At 44.9% G+C, this 12,653-nt stretch overlaps 1 protein-coding gene across 2 annotated transcripts in view; it reads right to left on the reverse strand.

Annotated features, from left to right (window-relative positions):
- The window catches only part of ATXN10 (ataxin 10), a 148,923-nt gene extending 138,622 nt beyond the window's left edge, over positions 1 to 10,301 (reverse strand). Inside the window, exon 1 of one of the 2 annotated variants that reach the window (XM_088795878.1) lies at positions 10,099 to 10,301. In XM_088795878.1, the coding sequence (XP_088652004.1) occupies positions 10,099 to 10,259 (161 nt within the window). In that variant the 5' untranslated portion in view covers positions 10,260 to 10,301. Of the gene's footprint in view, positions 1 to 9,422; positions 9,813 to 10,098 lie in introns of those variants that run through there. The other variant, XM_019739234.3, reaches the window with a different exon arrangement.
- Positions 10,302 to 12,653: the final 2,352 nt, after the last annotated feature.

The following is a 12,653-nucleotide window of genomic DNA, read 5'->3' on the forward strand; positions in this document are numbered from 1 at the left end:
AGCTTCCCCTCTCCCACACTCCTCCTGCTGGGGGTCACTTCTGATTCAATTACTTCACCCAAGTCTTTGCCTCAGATGCTGATTTGGGGGAAAAACAAACTCAGGTACACAAGGAGATGTGTACAAAGGTCTCTGGTGGTGGTTGAATTACCAAAAATTCAAATATCTGACAGTACGAAAGGCAGGTAAATGATGTACCCTTAGGATGGTACACTGATGACAGCTGATGTGACGACCTAGCTCTGAGTGAAAACCAGCGTTCAAAACCATCATGCGAGTAACGATGCAAACCGCAGCGCACACAGCACACATTTATGAGGGAGCGAGGGAGGAAGGAAACACAGGGCACCCCACCATGCCCCCCCTCCTGGTATTCACCCTTATACGATGTGACCCCTCCCGGGCTCCCAGCTCCCGTGACCATTAGAATGCACAGTAGTGAGTGTATGTCATTTCCAAGGTTACGTTATAAAGACACCCCAGCTTCCCTGAGTGCACTCTCTGGGATCATTGGGCTTTGGAACACCCCTGCCCTCATGAGCCTCCCTAGGGAGGGCTCCGCGTGGTAAGGAACGGAAGCTTCTGGGCAAAGCCTCCAGCAGCTGGAATCCCAAGCTTCAGTTCGCGTGGCCTCCAGAGGCGCAGACCTGGGGCTGCAACCCGCTCGAGGGATCAGCTCCCAAATGCTGCCTCATCAGTTGTGTGAAATACTGAATGTCTGTGGTTTCAGGTGTCGACTTGTGGGGTAACCTGTCCTAATACAGGACAGTAACAGTACCGGTGGTGCGGTGGATTCTGGGAGAGCAAGACAAAGTGTTAACCCTTGTTGATTTTGCAAGTGTAGTACTTGTTAGGTAGTTCTATCCATAAAGGCATTCACATCATTATGTATTCGTAGTTTTGATTTGTCAAGAGTTTAGAAATAAGCAAGCCAACAAAACACTAGCATGAAAGCTAATGAAAAGCTTCAATTTCCTTTTTCCTTCGACCATGCAAGCACGGTTTCTAAAATGTCCCTTCCTAAAGCAGTTACTCCACGCAAAATCATCTCCAGGCCTCTGCTCAAGTCGTAACATTATTTTCAAGTATTCCTTTTTATTGGAAATCCTCACAGCTTTTTAGAACTGTTTAATATTTCTAAAAAGCCTTTCTACCAAGGAATCCAAATTTTGGCAAGAAATTACTGCCCATATCTTCTGGGTCTAAAAAAATATTTTCCTTATTCTAAAGTTCCAGAAGCAGTTTCAAAAGCCTACTAAAACAAGGACCTGATCAAGGAATTGAAATGAAATTAAAAACATTATAAGCACTATTTTAAAATATTCAAAATTCCAAGAACTTCCACACATTTCACTTCTTTTCCATTCTGACTCTGACTGGAGCCTGCAATACCAGTGTTTGCTGGGCACCAACTATGCACCAGGGACCATTCTGGACTCTATACAGAGCACACTCTACTGCCTCCACCAACCCTACAAGGTAGGCATTATTATAATACCCATTTTACCAATGCGAAAACTAAGGCTCCGAGAAGTTAAAATATTTGCCATTTCATACAGCGAGGAAGTTGCAATACTTGGATTTTTTGAAACTAAGCCTATGCCTCACAAAAGCCTTGAAATTGCCAAATTTCAAGCCCACTGCCTGAGTCCAAAAAGTTACGGGTATCTCATACAGTACATTTCAGGAGAGAAAAGAGGAGAGGGGAAGAAGCCCCCAAAACACAAATTGTTAAAAAATAAAAAAATAAAAATTTCAGTCACATTGCAAAACAGACCCACAAGGAGCCCTGCATTATTCAGAGGTTCACAAAAAGCTGAGGTAATTGACCCTTCAAGTAAGGCTCTGAAGTCCCAAACAGTGAGATAAGACACGATACCATGGCTAGCCGCGCAACGCAAGATTCCAAAAATGGACAATGAACTGAAATTTCCAGTGCCACATCCGCTATTTGGTTCCCTCATCCTTCCAAGATTACTTCTACTTTTTTCTAGATTTGGTCTCAGGCAATTCACTCATTCACGTATCAGCTCAGCTCCTCTCCGGCTCTGGACACCCAGAGAGCACTGTCTGGCACAGGTGAGAATGTGGAGCAAAACCCCATCAGCTCCCAGTATACTAAAAACATTGGAAAATGCAATGCCCAATTCTCTTCTTCAGCAAATTTTACGATTCAAAAATACTGTTCTACCAGTGATAACTCTCAAATGTGAGCAGAAAAGGCCAGTCCTGTTTCCTTCAAACATGCTGGCTAAGGTTCAGCTCAAATAAGTTTTTTGAAAGTAGAGAGAAGGGTAATAATTTACCTGGAGAAAAGAGATATAATTTATAGTGAAATACACAGATTCCAAGTGTTAGTTGAATGAGCTGTGACAAATGCATGCATCCAGGCAACCAATACCCCGCACAGACAGAGCAGGTTTCCTTTACTCCAGAAAATTTCCTCACGCTCCTTTCCAGTGAATCCCAACCTCCTGTGACAACCACTGTTCAGACCTGTGTCATCACTCATGAGCTTTGCAAATTGTAGAACTTCATAAAATAAAATCACACAGTATACACTCTTTGTGCCTGGCTTCTTTCATTCAGAATGCTCCTGAGATTCATCCATGTTGTTGTGTGTATTAGTGGTTCATTCATTTTAATTACCAAGCAGTCTTAGCCATTTTCCCACTGATGGACAGTGGAGTTCTTTCTAGTATTTGGCTATTATCAATAAAGCGGCTATGAGTGTTCTTTTACAAGTCTTGTCGACATACCTTCTTGTTTCCTGTGGGTAAACATCTAGGGTCATGGGCAGGGGTGTTTATAAAAAACTGCCACAATGTCCCAAAGCAGTTGCACCATTTAGCCTCCTCCAGCAATGCATGCGGATTGCAGCTGCTGCATATCCAGGCCACAATTTAGTGCTGTCAGTCATTTAGCAACTTCAGCCATTATGGCGGGTATGATGAGGGCCTATCTCATTATGGTTTTGCTTGTTTGTAACAGCTTTATTGAGATATAATGAACATAGCCTACTATTCACCCATTTAAAGTATGTAATACATTGGATTTTGGTACAGTAAATGCATGTTGTTTTTTTAATTGTGGTAAAATGTATAAAATTGGCCACTTAGACCATTTTTAAGTGTAGAATTCAGTGGCTTTAATTATATTCACAATGTGCAACAATCACCACTATCTAATTCCCAAACTTTTTAAATACCCCAAAGAGAAATTCTACGACCATTAAGCAATACCCCCATCCGTTGCCCCAATCCATAGTAACCTGTAACGTACTGTTTCTATGAATTTGCCCATTCTAAGTACTTCATATAGGTAGAATCATACATATTTGTCCTTTTATGTCTGGATTCTTTCACTTAGCATAACATTTTCAAGGTTCACCCATGTTGTAACATGTATGGGTACTTCATTGCTTTTTATGGCTGAATAATATTCCATTGTATCCCATTTTGTTTACCCACCCCTCTGTTGATGGACACCTGGGTTGTTTCCATCTTTTGGCTATTGTGAATAATGCTACAATGAACATTACTAGCATACAAGCAGGCTATTTGAGTCCTTGTTTTCAATTCTCTTGGGTATACACACCGGGAGATGTGGAATTGCTACATCATGTTCTGTTTAGAAAACCACCAAACTGTTTTCCACAGTAGCTGCACCCTTTTATGTTCCCACCAGCAATGTACAATGTTCCAGTGTCCACACATCCTCACCAACACTTACTTTTCTTTTCTTTCTTCTTTTTTTTCCCTGGGGAGGGGGGGTGGTAATAGCCATCCTGAGGGGCATAAAGTGGTTATCTCATTGTTTTAATTTGCATTTCCTTGATTACTAATGGTGACGACTAATGGTCATGTTTCTTAGCCATTGTTATATCTCCCTTTGCAAAGCATATAATTTTGCCCAATTTTTTAACTGGGTTGTCTTTTTATTATTGAGTTGTAGGGGCTCTTTATATATTTTGAAACAAGTCCTTTGTCAGATGTATGTATTGCAAATGCTTTCTTTCAGTCTATGGCTTACCTTTTCATTTTCATTTCTTTTGATGAGCAGAAGTTTTTCATTTCTATAAAGCCTACTTTGATAAAGTCAATTTTTTTCTTGCATGGTTAGTGTTGTTTGTGTCCTGGATAAGAACACAAAGGTCACAAAGATATTCTGCTCTTTCTTCTGAACACTTTATAGTTTTAGCACTTATGTTTAGGTCTATAACCCATGTTGAAATATTTTTTGTGAATGGTGTAGGTGTGAGCCGAGGTTCACTTTATTCCAATTAGATACTGAGTTATTCCACCACCACTTGTTGAAAGAAATCGTTTTTAGATTGTTTTTGGTTCTGAGCTTGCAAATATCTGCAAAGGGAGGATCCCTGGTAATGGCCTCATTTGTTATGCACAACATTCAACATTCAATAAAAAAAGACAGGACCAAATGACTGAACACCAGGAAGACAAAAAACTGACATTAGAAAGTCATCAAGCATATTATTTAACTATAATATGTTCAAGAAGGAAAATAACAAAATGAATTTCAATAGTGTCATCTATTTTTAAAAATTAAAATTAAATAGAAATTCTGCAATTCAATAACTCAAAAACACAATACATGAAACTAAGCACAACAGATGACAGCAGGTAAGACAGCAGAAAAGATTAGAGAACTAAAGCAGATTAGCAGAAAATTTTCAAATAGAAGCTCAGAGAATGAGAAATACAGAAAGGAGCCTATGAGACATATAAAATATAATGAAAGGTTTAACGTATGTGTAATTGGAGTCCTGGAAGGAAAGAATAAGAGAGAACCAATAGTTGAAGAAATACTGGCTGACAATTTCCCAAACTGATGAAAGACATCAAATTCAAGAAGCATTTTCCAAACAGGATCATTACAAAAAAGCCAAACATCTCTGCCTTCATGGGCCTTCCATTCTGGAAGGAGACAGAATAAATCAGAAACTACTATAACTACATAATATGTGGGAATGTAGTAAGCGCTTTCTAAAAAGAAAAAGGAATATAGAGTTCATAAGGTAAAGGGCTTCAGAAGTATGGAGGGAAATATCTGCACTACTAAACATGATGTACAGAAACTTGAAGGAAGGAAGCAGAAACATGATTTAACTACACACAGACTGAAGAGGAAAAACAAGCCATACAGACAGAACCTTAAAAAAAATTTGTCTACCTGAGTACGGAAGAAAAAGACCAAGCACGCACAATGGGGTAAAAAGCTACACAAATAGAAACAATCGCACAAGAATTTGTTAAGCACCAACAATGATCAGACTCTAGGCTAGACCCAAAGGACACACGGAATGTGATATGCTCACTTTATTCCAGAAGGTTAGCAGATGGAAAAGCAACAAGGTAGCAGTTTCAGTATGAGAATTTATAGAAAGTCATGTCCAAACGTTACATTATTTCAGGACTACTCAAGAACCAGAACATAATGTTCTCTACGTAAAAAACACAGAGAGCAGCATTATCCAGCAGAACTTCCTGCACTGATGGAAATATTCTAGAGCTACACTACAGGAGGGTAGCCGCCTGCCACATGTGGCAGTGCAGGTGAGGAACAGAGTTACTCATGTATTTACTTCTCATTAACCTCAATGGCCACAGGCAGCGAGTGACTGAGTGACTACTACAAGTGAGCTCACTTGGCTCTACATTTTAACACAGGGGGGTCTGCATACATCATAAAGCTAGATGACAGACACACATCATACAGTAACTTAAGGGTTGGGAAACAACACCTCTAGGAAAAGGCCAAAAATAGAATTTGTAATGTATTTATATCTTACTTCATTCCAGAAACAATCTGACATGACTTTCTAAGACTCACAGCATAGCAAGAAAAATCACTTGTTAAATAAATGTTAAAAATGCAAATATGCACATTAAACAAAAGATAGAAAACAAACTTAAAGTTTAAAAAACTACCTTCCACTGAGAATAGTTGAGTAATATCATTAATACTGATATTTTATGACCATAAGAAACGTTTTATGAACTTTAGTGATTCAGATTCTACTCAAGAAGCGGGTGGCAGAATATGGGTTTAATCCAGAGCATAAAGAATTTAGATTGGGATATTAATGATCTATTGCTATTTAATAAATTACCCCAAGACTGGCAGTTTAAAACAGTCCCACTTATGGTCTGGCGCACGTCTGAGGGTCAGGAATCTGGGAGTGGCTGAGTGGGGTGGTTCTGGCCCAGGGTCTCCCGGGAGGCTGCACAAGAGGCTGAAGATGGGACTCACTGGATCCACGAGCAGGACGCTCAACTCATGGCTGCAGCCTCCACTCCTCACCACCAGATCTCTCTACAGGGATGCTTGGGTGTCCCCATGACATGGCAGCTGGCTCTGTCAGTGAGCAACCCAAGGAAGAGCAGAGGAAGCTGCGATGCCTTTTATGAATGACCTCGTCTCAGAAGTCACACAGTGCTACTTCTGCCATATTGAAAAGCCAATCACTGAATTCAGCCCCTACCAAAGGGGAGAGGAATTAACTCCCTCCTCCTGAAGGGCAGAGCAGCAAAGAATTTGTGGACAATCTAAAATCGCTGCAACGAGATACGAGAATTGCCTCTCACCTGGGAGTTGGCTAAAAACTGGAATGAGATCCTGGGATCCCTTTTCCTGGAAACCCCAAAATTAGAAGTATCATCTTTTTGGAAGAGCTTCCATTGCTTTTTATAAAACAGGACATGAAACACAATTGGGTTCTCAGGTCACAGCCCAGTTACTTTTCAATAGCACATGCTAAATAAATGGCATCTACTATGCATAAAACACTGTGCTATATGTGTAAGATCCTCACAATAATCCTGCAAAGTGGGCATCGTCATTTTCAAGACGAAAAATAAGAAGTCAGGAGCGAAAAGCCAGGATTTTTGCCCAGGTCGACCTGGTTCCCTAGTCATTGTTGTTTTTTTCACTGTGTGACACTTCCGTTACTTTAGCTACCAGACAGAAGCTTGTTTTGTACCATCGAACATCTAGGAAGGACCACAAAATACATTTTTTTCAGCTAAGATGCGTCTCTTTAGTTCCATCAATTACTTTCTTACTTTCTCCTTAGTCTGTTTCTGGTGTTTTCTACTTGGTACTCTGAGGCCTCACTTTGCTTTACTTTAGGTCCCGTCCAGCTCCTGGCTCCGTGGCCCATCCTGCCTGAGTCCATCTGCATAGGAGGGTTCCTCTCAGAGCAGCTGGACTCCGGTCCAATCCCCACGAGACCCCTCTGAGGGGCAACTAGTGGTTTGTCCAAAGACATACAGAGAAGCAGTGGCAGAACTGGGACCTACAAACCCTCATCAAGAGCTCTCTGCCTCACCGCACAGCTGCCTCCCCATCGCAAGACCTGCACGTACGTCAGTTCACCTTTCCTGCTCTCCAAACTCATGGAACAAGGACATAGCCCAAGAAAAACTGGAGCCAAGTGTGGGAAGCATCTTCATGTCCTCATTCTCCCCAACAATCCAACTGGTCTGAGTCCTGCCCATTCAACCTTGTAAATATTTCTCAATATTTATCTATGCATCCATCCCCACAGACAATATCCTAAATCAGGCACTTTTCTTTCACCTGGGCTTCTGCATCCGCTTCTTAAGTCCCCAGCCTCTAGCCTCACCCTTTCTAACTTATTCCCCACAAAGGCAGCCAGAGAGATCTTTGTAATATGCGCGCAGATCTTACCATGCTGTTCCCTTGAAAGAACCTTCACTAGTTCCCCATTAACTCCTCTCGCAATAGAAAAGAAGAGAAACGCTTTGTAAAGTGGCTCAGGGTCTTGGATTTTATCCTACAGGTAGGTTATAGAAAGGGGTCTGATGCTTGAATGTCTCCTCTGTACCAGACACCTTCCCTGTGTTATCTCATTTGATCCTCTTAGGCACCCTGCAAATCAGCATCAGGTTCCCCTGCATATACTGTTCTTCCTCATCAGACCTCATCTGTAAGCCGCCAGTTTATCTAAAGGCTTTCACGGCCCTCTGAGGTGTCCAACACATCCAGTCTCCTCCACCCTCCCCATTTCAATTTGTTTACACAGCCATTTCCCTAACACGCGTGAAAAAAAGCGACGTCACGTTCAACTTTGTACCCTCCGCGCCTAGCAAAGAACCTGTGTCATAGTAGGTGCTCAATAAATGGTTGATTAGCGTCTACCATGGTACAGATATGCGGAAGCATTACTCATCAACACATCTCCCAGAAGTGTCCTCTCAGTTAACACACCTCCCAAAAAGCCCAAGGAATAGCGCCCCGAGCGTTTGGCACTCTCTCTGTAGCTCAACACTTCCTGTTATGATTTGAGGTAGAAGCGCTCAGACTAGGTGTCTAGGTTAAGGACAAAAGGACCTCCAAGTCCAGCTGTCCCGTTCTATGCTCCCTCTATCTTTTGTATCTACTCCCACGATCTGACTTCCCAGTAGCGGCCTTTTCATTTTCAACTTCATCACCTAGCACAAAACCTGGCACACGGGGAGACCATAAATATACGCAGTAACATCAGCTAACATCTACTTAGTACTGTGTCAGGTATGTACTAAGGATTTAATATGCATAATCTCGTTTAATCCTTGTACCACTCCCACCATGGAGGTACCGCTCAACATTATTCCCATTAAACAGATGAGAAAACTACGGCCCAGAGACGATTAGAACAAAATCAAACAAACACTGACTGAGAGCATCACATACTTTGTATTTTCACAAGCCTTATTTCATTAGTCCCTCTGTACAATCCAGGAATGGAGTTATGCAGCATATTCCCATTTTCAGACAAGAAATCTAAGGATACTAGAAATCAGTCTGTAACGCACAGCGTGTAAGGCCAGGAGCCACATTCCGGTCTGTCAGAGGCCTGGGCACCACCTCACCCGGCTATCTTGCCCCTCAGTGGTGGAGGCCGAGGCCACTCCTGACCAGGGCTCTTCCACCCGCCACAAAGCGCCGCCCCGCCGCGGAGCACAGCCTGGGCTCCACTGCCAGGTCGCGTGCCAATCCCAGCCCCACCGCGTAGTGACGGGTACTCACGCGACCTGGGACGCGTCTGCCCCGCTAACATACGTGCTGTGCCTCTGGGGCCTTGTCAGTCGGCTCCCTGCCAGCGCCTAGACTAACACCTTGCACCTCACAGAGGCGCCGTCAGCTCGTGCTCCATTAACACAACAGGCAGACGCTTCCGTCCGCCTGGCTTCACACCGGTACTGACGGTGGGGAGCAGGTGTCAGCCCCCCAGGGCACCTCGGGGACCGACGCGGGCGGCGAGTCAGCGGCCTGGGACCCCTGGGCCGACCGCAGAGGCCTCCACCCGCAGCCTTCCCGGGAGATGCAGCGGCCCCCTCCCCGCGCCGCTGCTGCAGCCGGGCCGCCCCGGACACTCGAGCCGCGCGGGCCGTTACCGATTCCGCTGCTCCTTGAAAAGCGCCGTCAGCGCGCGGAGAGCCTCCAGGTCCTGGATGGACGCGGGCATAATGACGCCTGACAGCCGGACGGGCAGCGGCCTGGGCGCCGCCATCTTGCCGATGCGGAGCCGGGAGACAACGACTAGCCGCGGGAGGAGGAGCAGCAGCGGGAGGGAAGCAGGCGAGGGAGGGCGAGCCCCTCACCGCGCGGACCAGGCCGCCGCCTCTGCGCCCTGCAGCCCGCGGCCCAGTCGGGAGAAGGCGAGGGCACGCGCGGAGGCTCGCCCCGGGGGAGGAAGGGAGGGAGGACGGCGCCGCGAGAGGAGGGGGCGCAGGCGGAACGCCAGCCCGAGGGGACGGGGCGCGGGCGGAAGTGAGGCCTGAGGGGAGGGGGCGCGAGCGGAAGTCCCGCCCGAGGGGCCGGGGCCTGGGCGGAAGTGCAGCCTCAGGGGAGGGGGCGCGGGCGGAAGTGCCCCTCGAGAGGACGCGGCGCGGGCGGAAGTGCAGCCTGAGCGGAGGGGCTGCCCGCGTAGTTGTGTGCGAGGGGCGGGGAGGGGTGGCCGCGGGGTGTTGGGTCTGAGAGGAGGAGCCCGGGTCCCTGGTTCACCCTGAATGGGCAGGGGGCACGGGTCAGGGTCACCTGCGGGGGGAGGGTATGCGGGGACAGGCTCACCTGAGCGGGAGCTGCGAGCAGGGGTCCCGACTGGAAGGGGTAGGCGGCGGGGTGCGCCGTGCAGAGGCTCTCAGGGAAGCCGGAGACGTGGGTCCTGACGTTGCGTGGGTGCCCCCACTCAGACACACTGGACGCGGGAGCAGGCTGTCCCCGCCTCGCATGTCTCACCCTGAAAGTTCAGTTCCCTGTGCGTGGTGACCACTTACCAGGCACTTTACCGAGCGTGAGAAGACGTTGCTCCAGCTCATCAAGGGCTTATATACAATTAGAAGTGACGGGACCAAGTTCTGCAGCAGTAGGTAGGGTACAAACTGGTTTTTCTCCTAAGAGAAACAAATCTATTTTTCAGGAATCAGACAAGGTTCTCTGGCAGGTGTTGGTAACTCACATATTTGCTTCCCAGGGCCCTGATCATATCGTGTGTATTTTCAACAAGCGTTATTGCCAAGACCTGGGCTGGGTGAGATCCCAACCCTGAAAGAACTGAGACTTGAGAAAGACAGAGGCAAACATAGTTGAGTACAGTTGATAACTGCTATGATGGAGGACTGTACAAATTGCAGTGGGACCACTAATACGTAAATGCATCCCCTCTACATTTGGATTTGAAGAGTAGGAGTGTGTTTATAATGGGGCACTTTTGATGTCCTTTGCTAAATACAATTTAAACACAATAATAAAGCCCAGCGTATGCACGAGAAAGGAGTCATGCACAAGCGAGTTACTTGATAGTGTAATTCAACCTCCCCCATGTAACTGAGTACTTACTATTCATTCCGCAAATATTTGTGTGCCCACTGTGTGCCAGGCATTAGACCACCTAGCAGTGCTCCACACAATTCACAATCTTTAACAATCCTTAGACTAGAGGGTCAAAATCTCCCCATTTTTCCTAGAGCAGCAGGGGATCGTACAATGTACTGGCATGCGTCAGGATCTTGCCCCTTAGTTTTCTATCCTCAATGGTAAAACAAAAGTGACTACTCTTGATTCTTCCAGAAAGCATTCCCCGTAAAATTCAAATTTATTGCCTGGAAATTGCAATATGATCCTGATTGATTTCTTTGCTTCTCCTTTTGCCTATTCTGGATCCTTTCAAAATTCAAGTCAACATTTCACTGTGCTCAAAATCATCTAAAGGATTTCCATTTCACTCAGGACAAACCAAAGGTTTTCCAGTGGAAAAGTCCCTCAGTCGCCTGTTTCCCTCCTCTTGCCCTGAGTCTGATCACATTTCTTCCTTCTCTATTGTGCTTCAACCACACCAGCCTCCTATAGTTCCACACCAGGAGAAGTACCCTCCTGCCTCATGACTTTGCACAGCTATTCGTTTTTCATGGAACTCTTTCAACATTCCCAGCAAATACTTGCATGGTTTGCTTCCTGGCTCCCTTCTACTCTCTGCTCAAATGATCTCTTAATAAGTTTCCCTTATCAATCTTTAAAACTAACACACCACCAACATTCCTCAGGAATTTCTCTCCACAGCACTTAACACTTTCTATGTCACAGTTTACTTACCTGTTTATTGTTACTTATCTATTTGGTTTACCACCAGAATGTACTCTAGCTCCTAGAAAAGAACCTACTGTGTGGTAATTGTTCAATAACTATTAGTTGAATTAATGAACAAAGAATATTTTTAAAAGGTATTTTCAGAAAGGAGAAAGGAAACAACATGCCTCCAGAAGTACAACAATCAAAAAAGTACAGGAAAGAAGAAGGATGGAAGAGAGGAAGAAAAAAGAAGGAAGAAGATTAAAAGGGAGAGAGACGTTAACAGGACAAACTAGGATATTAAGTTGGTCAAACAGTGGATGTTATTGACTGCCTGAAATCGAGTAGAGGATTTCAACCTTGACTGATCTGACAGAACTAAGTTAGTATTTCACTTGGGCTACAGGGCATTTTTAATGCTATATAATTGTTTGCCTTAGATAAACGTGCCACCACGTTGATGTACCTGAATTAAACTTCAGATGAAATTTGTGATATAAATTTATGTCTTGAGCCCACTGCAGAAGAACTAGATCACCAATGACTCAGTAATCAAGAAGTAAACATACATAAAAAGAAAGAAGGAAGAAGGAAGGAAACAAAAAAGAAGAAGGAAGAGAGAAAGTAGGTAAGGTGCAGACAAAAAGATTTGGACCAAAGTGCATATAGTTTTGGCACAGAAAAGAGAGGAATAAGCGGATGGTAAAGAGAATGGAAGATGAACGACAATTGGAAAAGTTCTTGCTTATGTATGGTGCCCCTCTGTCTCAGACGTTCTCCTTACCATCTCTGCCTGTGATTCTCTCTCCAGAAAGCATATGCCATCGCCACCTACTCCACCACAACATCAGGGTAAGCTCTCGTCAGACTAGACCTCTCCCTTGGCCTGCCTTTCCATAGTCAGCCGTGTGCTATAGGTGTGTTTATGTACCATCTACCCTCATCCAAGGGCCTTTGTCTTCTTCATTCCATCCAGAGCCAAGTGTCTTGTGCTTAGAAGCAATACTACAGATATTTGCTGAACTGAAAACTTAGAGACTGAAGGAAAAATAACAGGA

The sequence above is a fragment of the Rhinolophus sinicus genome, chromosome 1, assembly GCF_057876585.1.
Source record: "Rhinolophus sinicus isolate RSI-liver-muscle chromosome 1, RSI-T2T, whole genome shotgun sequence".
Taxonomy (NCBI): domain Eukaryota; kingdom Metazoa; phylum Chordata; class Mammalia; order Chiroptera; family Rhinolophidae; genus Rhinolophus; species Rhinolophus sinicus.